Source organism: Bos indicus, chromosome 13 (assembly GCF_029378745.1).
Source record: "Bos indicus isolate NIAB-ARS_2022 breed Sahiwal x Tharparkar chromosome 13, NIAB-ARS_B.indTharparkar_mat_pri_1.0, whole genome shotgun sequence".
Classification (NCBI taxonomy): Eukaryota; Metazoa; Chordata; class Mammalia; order Artiodactyla; family Bovidae; genus Bos; species Bos indicus.
Window position 1 is genome coordinate 46771044 of NC_091772.1, and position 19333 is coordinate 46790376.

General features: G+C 46.2%; 1 protein-coding gene and 1 non-coding gene across 6 annotated transcripts in view; one reads left to right on the forward strand and one right to left on the reverse strand.

The window, feature by feature from the left end:
- The window catches only part of DIP2C (disco interacting protein 2 homolog C), a 294165-nt gene that overhangs the window by 210617 nt on the left and 64215 nt on the right, over window positions 1–19333 (forward strand). For all 5 annotated transcript variants that reach the window (XM_070801128.1, XM_070801126.1, XM_070801127.1 and 2 more), the window contains 8 exons: window positions 5014–5124; window positions 9777–9900; window positions 10159–10268; window positions 10392–10494; window positions 12119–12183; window positions 14213–14306; window positions 14386–14505; window positions 15671–15785. In XM_070801128.1, coding sequence (XP_070657229.1) covers window positions 5014–5124; window positions 9777–9900; window positions 10159–10268; window positions 10392–10494; window positions 12119–12183; window positions 14213–14306; window positions 14386–14505; window positions 15671–15785 — 842 coding nt within the window. The remainder of the gene's footprint in view (window positions 1–5013; window positions 5125–9776; window positions 9901–10158; window positions 10269–10391; window positions 10495–12118; window positions 12184–14212; window positions 14307–14385; window positions 14506–15670; window positions 15786–19333) is intronic.
- Window positions 17999–18105, reverse strand: LOC139186697 (U6 spliceosomal RNA). The gene has a single exon (XR_011570369.1). It is a non-coding gene; the product is annotated as a U6 spliceosomal RNA (small nuclear RNA).

Genomic DNA, 19333 nt, shown 5'->3' on the forward strand with positions numbered 1-19333 from the left:
ACTTACTGTAAAGCTACAGTAATCAAAACAGTATGGTATTAACACAAGGACAGATACAGACCAAAGGAATAGCATAGAAAGCCCAGAAATAAATCCTCACATGTACGGTTAAGTCACTTTCAAGAAGGATGCTAAGACATTAAATGGGAGAAGGGTTAGTGTACTCAACAAATGGTGCTGGGAAAACTGAATATGTATAACCAAAAACCCAAAATTGAACCTTTATAGCATATATTGGGGCTTCCCAGGTGGTGCTAGTGATAAAGAACCTGCCTGCTGATGCAGGAGACCCAAGAGACGTGGGTTCGGTCCCTGGATTGGGAAAATCCTCTGGAGAAGGGCATGGCCGTCCACTCCAGTATTCTTGCCTGGAGAATCCCATGGACAGAGAAGCCTGGCGGGCTACAGTTCATAGGGTCACACAGTCAAACATGACTGAAATGATTTGGCACACATGTAGTGTATATTAAATAATTAACTCAAAATGAATTAAATATCTAATTACTATTATCTAAACTCTTTAGATAAAACATAAAACATGTTTCATGACATTGAATTTGGCAATGATTTCTTAGATATGGCACCAAAAGCAAAGGGAATAAAAAAAATTGGTAGGTTGCACTTCATCAGAATTAAAAACTTCAGTGGACCAAAGGACATTGTCGAGAGTGAAAACATAGAATGGGAGAAATGTTTACAAATCATATATTTTACAAAAGTTTAAAAACCAGCCACAGTGCTTGAATAGACCTTTTTCTTTGGAAGATTTACAAATAGCCAAATAAGCCCATGAAAATATGCTCAGCATCACTAATCATTAGGGAAAAATACATCAAAACCACAGTGAGATACCACCTCACACTTACTAGGATGAAGAAATAATAAGTGTTAGCAACATTGAGAAATTGGAACCCTTCTATTGCTTTTAGGAATATATAGTGGTGTAGCCATTGTGGAAAACAATACTGTGGTGGTTCCTTAAAAAACTTAAACATTTGACCCAGTGATTCAAAAGAACTGAAAGCAAGAACTTGAACGGATAAACATCTACACTACTTTTCACAGCAGCAGTATTCACAAAACCCAAAAGGTGGCAGCAGTTCAAGCATCCATGGAGGGGTGAACGGATAAACAGAATATGGTATATTCTTACTGTGTAATGTTATTTAGCCTTAAAAAGGAAGGAAATCCTTATATGTTCTACAATGTGGAACGACCTTGAGGACATTATGCTCAGTGAAATAAGCCAGTCACAAAAGAACAAATATTGTATGGTTCCATTCATACAAGGTACTCAGAGTACTTAAATTCCTAGAGACAGAAGAATGAAGGTGACCAGGGGCTGTGGGAAGGAGGAAATGGGGAGTTAACTGTTTATGGGGGCAGAGTTACAGTTTAGGAAAGTGAAAATGTTCTGGAAATGGATAGCTGATGATGGTTTTACAACAGTGTGAATCTACTTAATGCCACTGAAATGTATACTTGAAAACAGGCAGCATGATAAACTTCGTTAGATTTATTTTATCACAATAAACTGTCAGTTGCATGGATAATGTCTCCCTTATAATTTGGTTAGTAGGTCTCAGTAGAGTCATTTTTTTAAGTCTTGGCCTGCAAATTTTTAAAGTTCATTTTCAGTACCAGTTGTAAAATAAACCATCTCTGTTCAGCTGTAAGAAAGAATGTGGGGACAGATTTTGATAGACTATGTGAAACTCTTCTTTTCAGCAGCAGGTGGTTTGAATTGTGTGAGGAGGGCTGCATTTCTAAATTATTCCTTTGAAAGTATTCATGTGGCTGGGATACGGCATGTGTATATAAATGCCTATTAATAAGCATATGCCACTGTAGTGTTCAGTTGATAGTAACCTTCTATCACAATAAACAGGTTCTTTACCTCTTTGAAAATTGTTTTAAATTAAATGTAATTCTCCCAAGGATAATGAACAGTCTGTCTTTGGCATAAAAATTGTAGATGCTCTTTATGTGGGTGACCCTCTTAATGCACTTTGAGGGGGGTACCTGCTTGGGCTTTGAAAAAACATTTATGTGCCTAAGCTGAAAAGGTTTCAGGATATTGTAGTAGGAGCTGTGGAATACACAGAGATGCATCATATGTGAAGCCTGCCTTCAGGGAGCTTACTATGTTAGGGAAAAATGAAGATACTGATAATTGGCTATCTGTAAGTTGGAAAATGAAAAAGGTCTCCAAAAAGATGGTGAGAGATACAGATACTTACTGTTTTAGAAGGACAGAGAGTGTTCTCATTTTGGGAGCTTCTGGAATGTGAGACAACTTCTTGGGGAGAAAAAGCAAGCCCAGAGCTCTTGGTCAGTTTCTAGGACAGAGTGGAAAGGACTGAGGGGAGTTCTGTGGTATGTGGCTGGTACGGGAAGACCAGTGGAGGAGAGCAGACCAAGGAGGTGGTCTCTTGATGCCTGTTATGCTCTGTGCATAAAGTGCAATGAAATGCCAGGGAATACATAGGGAATCGAACAGAAAGAAACCGTGTGGGTTTATGAAAATGAAGTGTCCATATGTGTATTGCACTGGAATCACTGTGCAGTTAGCAAAACACAGGACTTGTGACTGATAGAGATATAAAAGGGAAATGTGGTGAGAATGATACAAATAGTCTTCCCTTTCTTAAATTCTTAAAAAAAAAATTCAGTTTTGATTCTAAAAGAGGTTGTAGGTATTGACTGTTTTCTGTCACTTTTATATTTTTGAGAGTATAATATACAATTTTGTATCTTGCTTTGATTCCCTTGATGTTAATATAACATTTCATCCTGTTTTAACCCAACTCTGCAAGGTTATATAACATGACATTTTCAGCATGAACTTTAGTGATCAAGCAGTGGGAATTTAAAATCCTGGATCAAATTGACTGTCCTATGAACAGAGCTGGGATGGCACCAGACCAGAATCTTGGGATTCGTTGACCCACAGTCTAGCTGTGGAAGCAGCGCCTTCTTTTGCTCAGTGCTGTGCTCTTGAAGACTCCTGCTTGCAGACTAGGTACTCTAGGAGGACTTTGGGGTGGAGTCACTGGTCTGGGGAGGAACTGCATCTCCTGTATTTTCCTCTGTTTTGGTTCAGGGAGAGCAGTCTTAGCAGCAGTGGTGCCCTGGATGCTTTGCAAACGTTTGACTGAATATCGTTGTTTTGCCAGATCCAGATCTAAAAACAGATGCTGTCTACTCTCAGACCACCAGCTGAAGACAGAATACCTGAGGCCAGTGTAAACCTCAGATCATTTTAAAAATAGTTTGTGGTTTATATGCAGAGACATGCAAATAAATCCTTTCGTTCCTCCTTGGAAGTCCTACTAATGGTAGCCTGGCATCTGCTTGGGTGTTTTGGGGACAAAATTAAGATTAATATCTCATTAACAGTTTTTTCGCAGAGTTTCTTAAAATTCTTCAGTAGTGCAGCATGGCTTTTAATGGCCTTATGGTTTCATTTGGCTCTCATTGTCTGATTTTAGTAAATTATAGGAATGCCATATAGAAAGGAAATCTTCACATAATCCCAAACTTAATTTGTTTCCATCAGCTATCCTGAGTTGCTTGCAGGGTCAGGGTTAAGATGCAGCCTTCTCTGTCCTTAGCTGTCATCTGAATCCTTTATGCCAACCTGCTTACTTAGATGTTGAGGTGATTAAGATGTTTTATCCAGCTGTTCATGACAAAGTCAGTAACTTCTAGTTAGGATGTTTCTAAAGAAAAATGGGTTAAATTTCTTGATAGAGTAATACAAAAAACATACATCTGCTAAATCATGGGTGTATGTGGTTAATTATTAACAAGGAAGGGCAGTGCGGATGCAACAGTAGCACCTGGGAAGAGCTTGTGTTCTCATGAGGCAGAGTCCTGCAGAGCTCGGGGCAGGGGTGGGTGCGGATCCGAAAGTAGGACTGCCTGTTCCATCCTAAAGGTGGCTGCTCAGGCCGGAGTAGGGAGGGCTGCTCCAGAAGGAGCGTTGGGTGATGAAGAGCAAGCAGACGGGCCTGCGCTAGCCCCACTGCAGATGCTGGCCTGAGCGCCCGGTGAGCATGAATGTGGCGAAGAGCCTGTCAGACACTGGACAAGTGTACATACGTCACTAAATGTCTCGTGAGAATGGAAAGCATTATATCAAGAAGTTTTTGCATCAAATATGAGTTAATACTATAAAATGTAAATACTAGCAGATAAATAGACACAGGAAATGAAACACAGTTCATACAAGAATAAATAATTATCAGCCCATCTGGTAAAAGATTGTTCTTAAGGTTCTTTTGAGAAACATTTGAAAAATCATACAATGCATTATTTGGCTACTTGGATAATTTACCTTTTAGAATTCCATGATTATTCTGCTCCTAGCTCTTCACAGGCTGAGCCCAAGAGGCAGTGTGTGGCAGAAGGTGTGGGCCGGTGTTCACAGAAACCTTTGCTGTGAGGGCCGGCCAAACCCAGGGCCTTTTGGGTGGGTGCCATTCACGGCTGCCCGCCATGTGCCAGGCACAGTGTGAGCCTTAGACATTTTCTCACTTGACCTTTACTACAACACTGGCATGTAGGTTCTACTAGCTAGTATTCTCACTTTTCAGGTAAGAAAACCAAGGCTTGGGGTGCTGAAGTCAAACCGGGGTCAGAATAGCATTGCTCGGAGTCCAGCACTTTAGGGAGGACGTGCCCAGCATGCAGTCACCATGGTGAAGACCATGTGGAAGCACAGGGACACACTTTAGAGCCCAGTGACAACAGTGAGAGACAAGTAGTGTGGACATACTGGTTTCGTCTGTGTAAGAGTACATGCCTTTGGGGAAGATAACATGTAAACAGCATGGATAGTTGCATTCTGATGTGGTGACAGAGAGGACCGTGGATAATCTGTTTGCCTTCCACATGAGCTAAAGGAAGAGTATCTGATAACTTATTAAAATGCATTTTTAAATGGGGCATGTTAATTTTTTCTAGTGGAATGGTGTCAGTGTTAATCCTTCTCTCTCTCTCTGGGTCCAGGTGGCACTGGTGTTCCCCAACAACGACCCCGCTGCCTCCATGGTGGCTTTCTACGGCTGCCTGCTGGCCGAAGTCGTGCCTGTGCCCATTGAGGTGCCCCTTACCAGAAAGGTAAAGAACCCTTCTTTCTGTTGAGGCCTCTTGGCCATGCTGGAAGGTTCTGTTGTGGGGTCAGAACGTGCAAACAGTGTCTGTAGAGCGTTCCTCTCAGCAGCATGTGTATCGGAAAGGCCAGGGCTGCCTACCTTGTCTCTGAAACTCTGTGCAGTTCTCATCGGCCATCCCAGCCCTGATTCCAGTCAGCGCAGTGGCCAGAGTCAGCTGCTGCTAGTGGTGGTGCCTTCCGTGTGTGAGCAGGGTGATCTGCCGGAAAGCCAGGCGTTCCAGTGTCTTGTTTTTCAGTGTCACTGTGCTAGAAATCTGAGTAAATGGTGGACTTTTTACTTATTTTTCAGGGGTGGCAGTTGTCGCATTTGTTCGGGTGTTAGGATGTTGTCAAGTCCCAGGTTCAGCTATAATTTGTTGAATCTTATTCTAAAAGAAGAATAAGTAACTTATCTTGCTGTCACAGTTGTAGTGTAGTCCAGCGTCAGAATCCTACACAGCAGCGTGTGTCTTTGTCCACGTAAATGACTGCTTCTTGCGCCGTAGACCTGCAGTAACTTTGGAAGGGAGGGTGAGGAGAAGAGGCTCTGCTGGGGTTGGTGCTGATGGTCCTCCAGAGACTCTCTGATATTGTGGACGGAGACGGAGCCCATGGCTATGGGGTGGTTCTGCCACTGCTTGTGTTACGGCTTGTGCCCTGGGGCTCCACCCTGGATTTATCTGGCATCGTTTAGCACATCATCGTGAACAGACTGTGAGGTGACTCTCCCAGCTCCAAAACGTAGGGCTTTCACGTGCTCAGGCTGAGTTTCCAGAGAATCTTCCAGCTGTCTTTGTGGCTACTCTGATATAAAAATGGGGAAATGCCTCAAGGTCTGCTCATGGTGTGTGGGTGCCTTTGAAACTCTGCTCCTGAGTTGGAAGGGAGAACATGGGGTTACTTTAGAAAATGATTGGGGAATGGTTGCTGTTTCCATTTCCTGGGTACAAAATATGCAAGCTTCCTACTTGGCCTCCTGGGTGCACTTGCAAGGAGGGCAGGGCTGCAAGTGGCTCTGGAAGTGGGGTGAGCCCTGCAGCCCTTGACATCAGAGCCCCTTCTAGTGGCCTGAGGAGAACCCCGATATTTGCAAGGGTTTGCCTCTAGCATTCCTGGGGTATAATACACAACCAATAACATGCTTCCTCATCTCCCTGAGCCCTGTGACCTTCACAACTGACAGGGAATGCAGAAGGGCTTGAAGATTCCCTGAGCAGTAGCCATGGTCTCCCCTGTGGTTCTCTGGTGGTGTTGCTGATCTGGGAAGGTGCTCAGGTGTGTGATGCTCCTTTTTAATTGACACCTAATGCAGGGGACTGGGGTCCTTTGGATTCTCTGATGATAATCAGGAGGGATTTGTAGGTTTACAGGTGGAGACACAGATTCTCCATGGGCACTGCAGTAAGTGGACCCCTGAATGTTTATCATTGTGAGTGGCAGTTGTTGTTCACTCATCACATGTAGAAAGTATTTGTCTACTTTATATCTAGAGCCTCCTGTCTTCCAGACCAAGGCTGGTTTGCAGAGGAAAATCACTTGAACGAAGAGGCACCTGCCTCTGCCACATCCTGGCCAGGGGTTGCTGAGTGAAGGCTGAGTGTCTCACCTGCATCTGTTGGGGTTCCTGAGACTTGCCTGTAGCCATCATAGGTGTTCCTGGCTGTGGCCTGCCACGTGGCTCTGTCTCACTCATCTCCCAGGCGCATCAGACCCTCAGATGGTCACTGTTAACCTCAGGACCGGGAACCCTCTCTCAGAAGAAAAAGCTGGGGTTCCTTCCTGGCCGTCTCTCCCTCAGAACACGCCTGAAAGGACAGAACCAGGAGATGACTCACAGTCTGTCCTGAAGCCAGAAGCTGTGAATTGGGCTCAGTCTGTGCCTTCAGAACAGAGTGTTTGTCCTCAGAAAACTTTTCTTACTTTTAAATGAAGAATGCACTGGCTTGGTTGCCATAAAGCACGAGGTGAGAGGTGCACAGTGGCACTGGTGATGAAGTTTTGAATCTTCTAGCCACGAGTCCAGTGCACACTAACCTTGTCTTAAAGGGCCTAAGGAGAACCAGATTTTCCAAATTTTGAGTGTTGTTGAGCTTCACAGAACAACTTGGTCCCATGTGTATTTCTTTATTCTTATTCTTGGAATGAGGGGTGAAGGCTGGTTTTTCACTCGAGAAGTTCATAGTAGTAGAAAGGGATATCCCCCTGGGACTGTGCCACAGTGGGCAGGTGTGGACGGTGGTTGGCTTCTCCACCCTCTTGAGGGTGCTGAGCTGGTCTGTGAAGGCCAAAGGACAATAGAGTAGACCTGTGGGCTGGTGGGAGCTGTGAAGCCAATTCCCATCTGCCAGCATGGGGAGTGGCAAGGCTATGCCAGAGGTGAAATTGTGCATTCAGTTCCGTAGACCAGAGACCGAGTGAGCCCTGAGGCCACAGGAGTCCAGCCCGGCAGCACTTGGCGCATCAGCATCTGCCTCTGGACTCAGAGGGAGCTCGCTGTCCTGCACCAGTGCAGACTGTCCATACCTTAGAATCTAGCACATGACCCACTTGCTGAGAAGCTAGCAGTTTGGGCAGACAAACATCAAAATTGGAAGAGTACCAGCTAGTAGTTTCAGGGCCACAAATACAGAGTTCATGAAAGAGGGCTTCCATATACTCACCTCACATTTACTAGAGAGAATCCTTCTCATGAGTATGGCTGATGCTCTCTGACTGGGAGACTGAGATGGGACTGGGTAGGGGATGGTCATGTGCCACGTTTAATGCTGCTTGGGAGGTTACCTGTCACGGACTGTGGGTGTGGAGAGACTGCCTAGCAAGTGATGACACACATCAGCTCTGTTGGAGAAAGGATGACAGTGAGAGAGAGGTTTTCACTCAAAGGTGGTCCACCTTTTCTTCCACAGCACAGGAGAGTTTGTGAGATTTTGTGGCCCTATAGCTGAGCTCTACAGAGGAAGGCCCCAGCCAGCACAGGCCAGAAAGAGCTGTTCCAGGGAAAATCGCACAGGCAGCATGGGAGAGGGGAGCGCTCCAGCCGCAGGACAGTGGTTCTCGTGCCTCCTGAGCAGCTTCTGTGGAGCTTTTTCCGCACGGTGGTGGTGTGGGAGTGTGGGTGGGTTCCCAAGGATCAGGCTCAGGGTGCTGACCCGGAGTCCAGGAGAACTGACCTGTGGAGGGCTGAAGATGGAGGCTCTGGGGTCAAGCTGGGCTTAACTTCAGGGGTCCAGGTGTGTGAAGGAGACTCTGGGGACCCTCTGAGAGCAGGCAGCGGGGTCTTATCTCAGCCCAGTGGGCAGGCAGGGCTGGCTCTGCGAAGTGGGCATGCACCTGGACCTCTGAGTCGAGTTTCCAGACCAAGAAGATGCTGAGGAGCAGGTGCAAAGCTGAATTTCATGGTAGCCACGGATCCTGATCCTGGTTTCTCTCAACCTCTCCTCTCTGTTTTAAGGTCTTTAGGAGGAGATGTTAGAAATACAGGACCTAGGGGACAGCAGGCCTCCACTGTGAGCCCTGACAGGTCTGACAGTTGCCCTGGGAGCTCCCCTGAGCCACTATGAGTGCCCTGTTTGTAGGTGGTCCCTGAAAGTTCACTGTCACAGAGAAGTGCCTGTCTGTCCCTGAACCTGGCTGCACAGCCATCTCCCTGCCCCTGGCCTGGTCCAACTTTTGATGATGTGATGCCCACATTCACAGTGAAGTGACAGATTATATAATTCTCTTTGAAAAAGCTCTACTTGAAGGAAAAGTCTCACAAGGGTCCTGGGATGGGAAGGTCCCCATGCGCCAAGCATCAGGCTGCCTCCCCTTCTTGGGGCTTCAAGGCCATGTGGAGGCTGGTCATGCAGGGTTCCTTGTAGAGAAGAGCTTGTCAGTCTGCAGTGAGATGTGGGAGCTAGGCACTGGGAAGATGTGGTTCTGAGATGTTGATGCTGCTGATTTTACTGCAGTGGGAAAGAAGGAGCTGATGGCCTCACCGCAGTCCTGATGTTTCCCTTCCAGGAACACTGGCTGCTCTACAGCTTTGTTTTCTGAATCATAGCTGGAGGGAGTGGTGGGAGTAAGGAAAGTGAATTAACTGACTTGTGGGCAGCTGGGTGCTTGGGATGGCGCCACCCAGGCCTGCCTCTCCCACAGTGTCTGCTCCCAAATGCTGCTGCTCAGTCCATGCGGTGGTGCCCTCACTCCATGCGGCGTGTTTGTTTCCGTGGTGGGCATGGGTGTGATCATAGACTTCTTGGGGTCAGTGTCCTGACCAGAGGCATGTTCTTGGATCCTCTCTGTGGCCCATGGTCATGGTGTTGTTCAACCAGAGGGGAATGAAACGAGACCCCATGAGCGCACCAGCACACACCGAGCTCCCTCTCTTCGTCCCTCACAGCAGGCCAAGGGGATGGTGCAGATGACACCACTGAGGCCAAGCTCTTGCCTGTCCAAGGTTAGGCAGCGGGCAGAGAGCATAAGGTTTGGCCCCCACCATGCAGACGTCAGCCGAGCCCTGACTCTCTGATTGAGCCTCTGCTGAGGGGTTGGTGCCATCCCAGGGTAAGACCATGCTTTGTCGGGAGAGCGGCCATCACCTCTACTCGTGACCTTATCTCCTTGCTGCTGTCTCCAGGATGCAGGAAGCCAGCAGATCGGGTTCTTGCTTGGAAGCTGTGGGGTGACTGTAGCCTTGACGAGCGATGCTTGCCACAAGGGGCTGCCAAAGAGCCCGACGGGGGAGATCCCGCAGTTCAAAGGTGAGCCCGGGCTGGGTGGGGAGGGTGTGCCCCATGGCCTGTGCTAACACGCTGTCCACACAGGAGGTCTCCTAGCCTGCATGTGGCAGACTTCGGCTCCTGGAGGCTCACAGCACCTTGACCATGCCCTTAGACTTGGAAACACAGAGACTTGATCTAGCCTTTGCTGCTGTGGATCTTGCCATTAGCAGGAAGGTGGTGTCACACCTGTCTTCTGAGTGATGCTTGCCTGAAAGGAACTTGTTCTTTATTTCCAAGGTTGGCCAAAACTATTATGGTTTGTCACAGAGTCAAAACATCTCTCTAAACCTCCTCGAGATTGGTTCCCGCACATTAAGGATGCAAATAATGACACTGCGTATATTGAGGTGAGTCGCTGGGTCTGGACAAGGTGGGGAGCTGAGTGACACGTGCTGCAACCCTTACACAGCTCAGGGTCAGCGGCGGCTGTGGGCCTGGAGCTCTACCCTCCTGGCCCCTTCTCTTTGCAGTACAAGACGTGCAAGGATGGAAGTGTGCTCGGGGTGACCGTGACAAGGATCGCGCTTCTGACCCACTGCCAGGCCCTCACACAGGCGTGTGGCTACACAGAAGGTATGGGCAGACCCCTGCTGGGGGATCCTGACCCCAGATCCATCCCTGAGAAGTGCGTATTGTGCCCACCAGTCACGAGGAGAGTCGGATTAAGTTTCTCTCTGGCTGCCTTGAACAAGGTCCATTTGTCGGACGGTTTAGTTGGTGTCTTACTAGTCTGCAACCAAAACAGACACCATAGGCTGGGGCTTGAACTGCAGGTGTTGCCGCCTCACAGTCTGGAGGGTGGAGCCCAGTGCCCAGGGCTGCAGGCCCTGGTTCCTGGCCCGTGATGGCGCCTCTGGCTGTGTCCTCACAGGGCCTCCTCTGTGTGCCAAGCGAGCTCTGGAGTCTCTTCCTCTCCTTGTTAGGACACCATTCTGTTGGTCAGGCCCCACCCTATAGGCTCCTGTTTGTCTCCTCAGAGTCCCATCTCTAGACATAGTCACACCTGGGTTAGGGCTCCAGGGTAAGAATTGGGGAGAAAACAGTTCAGGCTGTAACACATAGCTGACATGGTTGGAGTGTGTTCACCCCTGGATGCACACCGGAACCTCTTTGGGGGCCTTACAGACATGCCCCGTGCTACAGCGCTCCCTTCCCTGTACTGCCTCGGTTCTGGGGCTGCACTTCACAGTCGAGCATTGGTTTCCATGATGTGCTGTCCTTGCGCTGCTTGGGGTGGTCCTGGGAGCACAGGGATAGAGTGACTGAGGTAATAACCATGCTGACAGTGCTGACGGTTCCTGGGAGGAAGGGTCAGATCACATACCCAAAGCTCCCTCCACTGGAAAGGCTGCCATCAGGTGTCCCCTGGCCATGTTGCAGGCTGCCGCCATGCTGGAGCCTCTTCCTGGAGTCTGGTAGGGGTCATGGAGGAGACTCTTGCTCTTCTTGCTGTTCTCATTCTCTCTCTCACCATCCTTCTGGCAGTCTCCCTTCTTAAGAGCAGTGCACTCTCTCAGGAGATGTTCCACTGATGTCCGGTTCCTGGACAAGTGTCCAGATGTTTCACATGTAAAGACACATCACTTCTGATGATCACCCTGTTTGTCAGTTTGAATTCCAATTTTTTTTTCACCACCTCATGACCTGTATTCCTTACCCTAATTTCCCAAAGGTCCAGAGCCGTCACTCTTGTGGCCACTGGGGAGGATAGATAATGTAAATTTGCTCCCTAATTCTCTGCATTAAAAAATATTGCATAAAATAGAATACAGGCTGTGTATTTTGAATGTCCCTTTTTGAAATGGGGGCAAGGCACCTGGTATGAGACTTTGGCGTGCATTCTAGTGGTGCGTTTGCTGGAAGTCACCTCCTCCTGCAAGTACACATCATTTCCTTCTCTTGAGAGAACATATGAGGGACATGAAAAGAATATTTTAAGAAAGAAAAAGGAAGGGAGGGGGAAAACACATTATAAAAGGAGAAGGAGTGGGGTGTTTTAAGTGATGGTTGAAGAGCTGCTGTTCCAGGCAGGCCACTGTCTCTGAGCCTCTGACTGGAGGCTGCAACATTTCTTCAGAGACAGTGGAGTGATACGTTTCTAAGACCCATTCCTTGCCACCGATGTGATACTGAATTTCCTTTGTCCTTTGGTCCGTGACTGTCTTTTGTTAAAATCTTTGACTCTCTATTTGTACAGCTGAAACGATTGTGAATGTGTTGGATTTCAAGAAAGACGTTGGGCTCTGGCATGGAATCCTTACGGTGAGTGTGACCGCCTGGCTCTGCTGTCCTGTTTACCTTTGCATGTGCTACGTGTCAGGGTTAGAATCATGATCTGACCCCTTCCTCCCACATGATAAAGAGAAGCTGCCACTGCTGGAGGTCTTCGGTTGTCAGCTAACATAACTTTCAAAAGCTCAGCAAACCAGAAGGTTGGTAGCTGCTGGCGTGTGTTGGGGGCCATGTTCTGGGGCTGCAGTGTGACCATGGCCTTTCTCAGGCTCAGGAAAGTTCAGGATCTCCCTTCCCATGGGCGGCAGCTCAGATTGGCAAGCTCAGAAACCTTGACGTCTTGCGTTTGGGTCACTTTGCCCACACATCTGATTTGGCTGCAACATTCTTGTTTTTCTGTGAATTGTTGTTTAATGAACATTTCAGGACTTATGCTGCAGGGGAAACATACTTACAGATTTCCCCTTGGTCAGAACTTCAGCATGAATTGTAGAGGCCTCGTTTTGTTAGTGCTGTGAGAAGTGATGGCCTTGTTCAGGATGTATTTAGCATCACTGCTTAGAGGCTCCCTGTGTCTGTTGTACATGTGATGATTTCCGCTCACCCATTTTTCTTTTTAAGTTTCTTATGCTGAAACTTTACATCTTTTTTGAAGCAAAAAATTCTAGTAGTTTTACACAAGTGATTGGAACATAACTATAAGAAGTGGGATTTGTTATTTCCTGATAAACCAGAAGTTACTAGAACAAGAGCTTGCAAAAATCCTGCAGACAAAGGTTTGGGGCTCCACCTGAGCAACTTCTTCCCATATGCGCCTGGACACTCATCATTAAGACATACAAGCACAACCCCACATGCACATCCCCCTTGTCTGCTGGTGTTGCAGGAAGAGCACAGCCCAGAGGACCCAAGTTGGACTTTGGTCCTTCTCCTGTGGCGTGTGACATGGCACATCGCTTGCTCCCATGCCCAAGAATCGTTTGTTGCCCAAGTCACTCTGAGCCTCAGTTTTCCCATCTGTCCAGTGGGAATGATGACCTTTCATGAGAACCATATGGCCTCATGTGTAATGAGTACCTGGCCCATCTACTTACTTGACGACTGTTGCTTTTGAAGTTCTTTTGTGACAATCTTGCTTTCAAGAGTTCTGTGGTAGATCTCGTGAATGTTGTCACCAGCTGGTTGCTGTGCTCTGGGTTGCTGCCCCAGGAACTGGCAGTTACGAGTCTCTTTCTGGTTGCCACCTTCTGGAACAAGGCTTGTCCCTGACTAGACAGCTCCCACTCTTGCAAAGCACCATCTTTATGATGAAAAATGCTTCACACCTGCATGGAGTGGGCAACAAGCCCAAGGTGTGGGGTGAGCGCTGACGATGAGCAGGCTCACAAGTGCAGGGAGGGGCACGTGGTCCTCTTCCGTCAGAGCTGCTCCAGAGCTTCTGCGCCCTCTTGTACCACTTCACCAACAAAGAAGGCAGAGCTGATGGGGTAGGTTTGTCCAGTGTGTCCCCACATCGTGGTTCCTTCTTGCCAGCTCAGGGGGTGCAGCCACAGAGGATGAGGATGAGCCACGTATGAGTCCGGGCTGCACGTGTGAGTGCCGACCCATTTACCTAGAGAGCTAGTTTTTGTCGTCCATTGAAAGAAATAAGTGCTTTTTCCAGGCCCTGGTCTACATGAGCCAGGCCAGACAGAAGAGTGGGGGTTCAGACAACTCTCCCCTGCTGCTTGGAGTTCAGCGTAACATTTAACAAAGGAAATTAAGTTTGCAAATCAAAATGAATAGAGTACACTAGAGAGTTAAGCTTCAATACTGAAAGCCCAATAAAAAGTGATTGTTCCACTTAAGTTTTTCTAAGAAAAGGATTTGAATTTAGACTTTTGAGTTGTATCAGTAGAAGCTGGGGGCGCCAGGACACCCTCTGAGGAGTCACCTCCATGCCCACAGCCTCTTGGAGGGTCATGCCCATGTGGACCTTCCCTCACCACCCCCTGTTTACCCCCTTCATGGGATCCCCACACCACCCCACTGCCCGCTCACCCCTGTATCCTGCTTCCAGAGCGTCATGAACATGATGCATGTGATTAGCATCCCCTACGCGCTGATGAAGGTGAACCCGCTGTCCTGGATTCAGAAGGTCTGCCAGTACAAAGGTGCGTTGGGGGGCTGCTGTTGAGTGTCAACACATCCCACGATACAGGCGGTCACTCACTGCACCTGCTTCTCCTTTAGCAAAAGTGGCCTGTGTCAAATCCCGGGACATGCACTGGGCCTTGGTGGCGCACAGGGATCAGAGAGACATCAACCTCTCCTCTCTCCGGATGCTGATAGTGGCCGACGGTGCAAACCCCTGTAAGTGAAGGACCAGGCGGGCAGGAGGAACCTCATTCCCTGGGCTTTGGTTTTCCCTTTCCTAGTGTTCATCTTAGTGAAGGAGAGTCTTACCAGGGCCTCAAGGCACCAGGGCCTGAAGGTCCATCCACAGCCCTGGGGTGGAGTCCTGGCTCTTCTCCTTCCTGATTCTGAGGAAAGGTGACGTGTTAAATTCTTCTCTTTCTTTTAGCTGCAAGACGATACCCAGTCATCAGATATGCAGCAGTCCCTATGTATAGTTCTCAAGTGCTCAAGAAATACTAATTATGATTATTTTATGGTCCATAGTAGGTTTATTGATCAGGAAATTTAATTTGTCATTTTTAATGGAATTTCATTATCAAATTCTGTACTGGAAACTACCTGGATAAAATAAATGAGCAATTGCACAGAATACTATTAATATACCTTGAGAACTATTTCAGTCAGTTGAAACAGAAACTCTGTTAGCTTGTTTTTCATGAGAAGAGCATATAACTAGAAGCAAAGTGAATGAATGAAAATGAGTGAATGAATGTTTCTGATCACATTGGTAAACTTTGCGGCATCTGTGTTTCTAAATTAAAGCTTCATACACTTAAAGAACATCTGATCTGCAAACAGATAATTTTGTATATTAGTTTTATAAGTGATTCTTCTGTTTATAGTAGAACTCCACAAATTGTGAGCTGTTTAATACACAAATGGTTTTACCCATAACTCTGCAGAGTAATAAGTCTTAAAAGAAGCAAGGTAAACTTGTATTGGGGACTAGTTTAGCTGATAGGTTCCTAATAACTGTATATCTTGATCTCATCACTCATATTAATATAGAGGAATGTTTTCTTCATTTAGTTGGGTTTAGAGTTCTCTCTTGGAACATGCATGTGAAAAATGGTAGAACAAGTCTCAGAAAAGTTATTAAAATTAAGTTCTTCAGTTAGAAAAAATGTATGGTTAAATATAGAAGTTGCATTTTTTAAATTCTTGAGTTCTGTGTTTGAGAATAATATTAGCTTTCATTGTAACAGAAATGGTAGGTTATGTTAAATGAAGTATTTGTCCATGCTACCTAATTCCACATGTGCCTAAATTGTAACCTCAAAGGCATTTTATATTACGGGATATTTTTAATTGTCCACTGTCATCCCTTCTTTCTGTTTAGGGTCTATTTCTTCCTGTGATGCATTTCTCAACGTCTTCCAAAGTAAAGGTCTACGCCAGGAGGTCATCTGCCCCTGCGCCAGCTCACCAGAGGCTCTCACTGTGGCCATCCGGAGGTACAAATCCATTAACTCCGTGGGCAGTCTGGGGAGGGGTCTCATTCAGCAGCTAACAGAGGCCCAGAAGTCTTCGCAGTTTATCTTAGTGTGAGAATAAAAATAGGACCCAACTTTCAAGATGAGTTTTCATTCTTGTATATGCTAGAATGGATTTTCTTAAATAGTCTAAATTCATTAGTTAGAAACTTACTTATCACTCTGGAGATTGACTGTGATTCCCAGGTCAGTGGAAGTCTGTCTGTAGGTATGCTGAGCAGTGAACCTCGTCCTGGCAGGTTATGCATATTTTCATTTGCTTGTATTAGGCTCAGGTTTAACTTGAAGCTCCAGTACTTTGGTCACCTGATGCGAAGAGCTGACTCATTGGAAAAGACCCTGATGCAGGGAGAGATGGAAGGCAAAAGGAGAAGGGGACAGCGGAAGATGAGATGGTCAGATAACATCACTGACTCATTGGATATGAATTTGAGCAAACTCTGGGAGATACTGGAGGACGGGGAGCCTGACATGCTGCAGTCCATGGGGTTGCAAAGAGTCTGACATGACTTAGTGTCTAATCAACATCAACAGAACAGAGTAAACAGATGAAACGAAAATTTTGTGGCCACCCCTTTTCCCTTTTACACATGGTTTTTATGTTGTCTTCATTTTCGGCAGTTCTACACACACTACACAGTAAACACGCTGGTTTTCTGAGCTTTTGAACTATTCAACAGCACTTCAGAGGAATCTGGGGCCTGGGGTCTCCTGCTGTGTGGAGCTGGGCTGCCGGGGCTCTTGCTAAGGTCAGCAAATGCAATGCTCTTGGTCCTAAGTTACTCCGGCATCGCCGCCCATCTCAGAGCCGTTGGTGCCTAGCAGAGACAGGCTGTGGTTACGGCTCATAAGAGCTGACTTTGTCCAGGGTGAGAAGGGCTACAAGGGCTTGTCTGGATTTGTCAGTAGTTCCCAGAAACACCTATGGAGAAAATAAGCTTATGGTCACCAAAGGAGAAGAGGTGGGGGTAGAATAAATCAGGAGTTTGGATTAATAGATACACACTGCTGTTCACTGAACACCAGAGACATGCTTTAGAGTAGCGATCCCCGACCTTTTTGACACCCGGGACCAGTTTCCTAGAAGACAATTTTCCATGGATGGGGAAGGAGGGGGAGAGGGACAGGTGGTGGTTTGGGTATGATTCAAGTGCATTACTGTTTATTGTGCACTGTATTTCTATTATTACTACATCAGCTCCACTTTAGATTATCAAGCATTAGATCCTGGAGGTTGGGGACCCCTGCTGTGCTTAGCATGTTGTTGTTCAGTTGTTCGGTTATGTCCAGCTCTTCCATGCCAGGCTTCCCTGTCCCTCACTATCTCTCAGGGTTTGCTCTAACTCATGTCCTTTGAGTCAGTGATGCTGTCTAACCATCTCATCCTCTACCACCCCCTTCTGCCTTCAACCTTTCCCAGCATCAGGGTCTTTTCCAGTGAGTCAGTTCTTCTCATAAGGTAGCCAAGGTATTGGAGCTTCAGCTTCAGCATCAGTCCTTCCAGTGAATATTCAGGGTTGATTTCTTTTAGTATTGACTGGTTTAATCTCCTTGCAGTCCAAGGGACTCTCAAGAGTCTTCTCTAGCACCACAATTCAAAAGCATCAATTCTTTGGCACTCAGCCTTCTTTGTGGTCCAACTATCACGTCTGTATGTGACTATTAAGAAAACCATCGCTTTAACTATACAGACCTTCCTTTGTTGGCAAAGAGATGTCTGTGCTTTTTAATATGCTATCTAGTTTTATCATAGCTTTCCTTCCATGGAGCAAGCATCTTTTAATTTCATGGCGGCAGTCACTGTCCACAGTGATTTTGGAGTCCAGGAAAATAAAATCTGCCACTGTTTCCATTTTTCCCCATCTATTTGCCATAAAGTGATGGGACCAGATACCATGATCATATTAGTTTTTTGAATGTTGAGTTTTAAGCTCTGAGTGGTTGTATACATGGAAGATTTCTAGGCAGAAGGTGGGCAAGGCAAGGAGTTTTTAGTGAAAGAAAAGAAAAAATGGTTTCTGTATGGTATGTTTTATTCCTTCCTCCTTATTCTGTTTCAGGCTTTTGGTTTATGGTTTCCGTGAAATTCATACCTTTTTTTAATTGGAAGATAATTGCTTTACAATGTAATGTTGGTTTCTGCTATACAATAGCATGAATCAGCCTTAAGTATAAAAAATATGGAATGCTTCCTGAATTTGCATGTTATTCCTGCACAGGGGCCATGCTAATCTTCTCTGTATCATTCCAGTTTTAGTATATGTGCTACTGAAGTGAGCACTGTATATTTCAACCTGTGTATATATGCATCTGTTTTAAGTTGATGGTCACTTAAGTTTTCAGTAAGTTTGAGCACATTCTAAAAGCACTCCATTTTTACTCTCCATTTTGTTTTTGATGTCCTGACTTACATTTTTTATTTTGGTGAGTTGCTTAACTGCGTATTGCGGATGTAGATTTTACTACTCTCGTCTTTGAACCTTCCTACTAGCTTCACAGGTGGTTGATCCACTACCTTTACCACTGCCACTACCTGTTTGCCTTTACCAGTGAGATTTTACATTTATTTACCTTTACATGTATTTACATTTACAATGATTTTTCTTTCATAATTTTTTATTTCTAGTTATGTCCTTTTCCACTTATGAAAGTCCCTTGAACATTTCTTGTAAGAATGGTTTAGTGGTGATGAACTCCTACAGCTTTGCTTTTCTGTAAAATTCTTCTCCCTTCTTCAAGTCTGAATGAGAACCTTGTGGGTAGAGTCTTCTTAGTTCTATGTTTTTCCCTTCAGCATTCTGAGTATGTCTTGCCAAACCCTCTGGGTTGCAGAGTTTCGCTGAAAAGTTGACTGATAGTCATAGGTGGTTTCCCTTGTATGTAACTAGTTGCTTTTCCCCTGCTGATTTTAAGACTCTCTTTTTATCTTTAACCTTTGCCATTTGATTGCAGTGTGTATTGAGGAGATCTCTTTGATTTCATCCTGACACCCACAGTGTTTCCTGGACTTCAAGGTCTGTCTTCTTTCCCAGGTCAGGAACGTTCTCAGCCATCGTTTCTCTAGACAGGGTTTCTGTCTCTCCTTCTTCGACCCTGTACTGTGAACATCGGCACGCTTGGCATTGCCCCAGAGGCCGCGTAAGCTGTCCTCCTGTCTTTCGTTTCTTTTCTTTTTCTGTTGGATGATTTCCACCGCCGTGTTCTCCAGATGGCTGATCCGTCCCACGTTCTCTAATCTGAACTGTTGGGTCCCTCTAGTGTCATCTTCATTTCTGTTATTCTTTAGTTCTGTTTGGTTCTTTTTACATTTTCTGTGCCTTTGGGGAAATTCCCACTCAGTTGCTCCATTCTCCTCCCGAGTTCAGTGAGCATATTCATGACCAGTAGTTTGAACTCTGTTTGATAAATTGCTGATCTCTGCTTCACTGAGTTCTTTTTCTGGGGTTTTCTCTTGTTCTTTTATGGCCTTGACCAGGTAATGTCATGTCTGAGGTGCCCTGTGGTTCTGG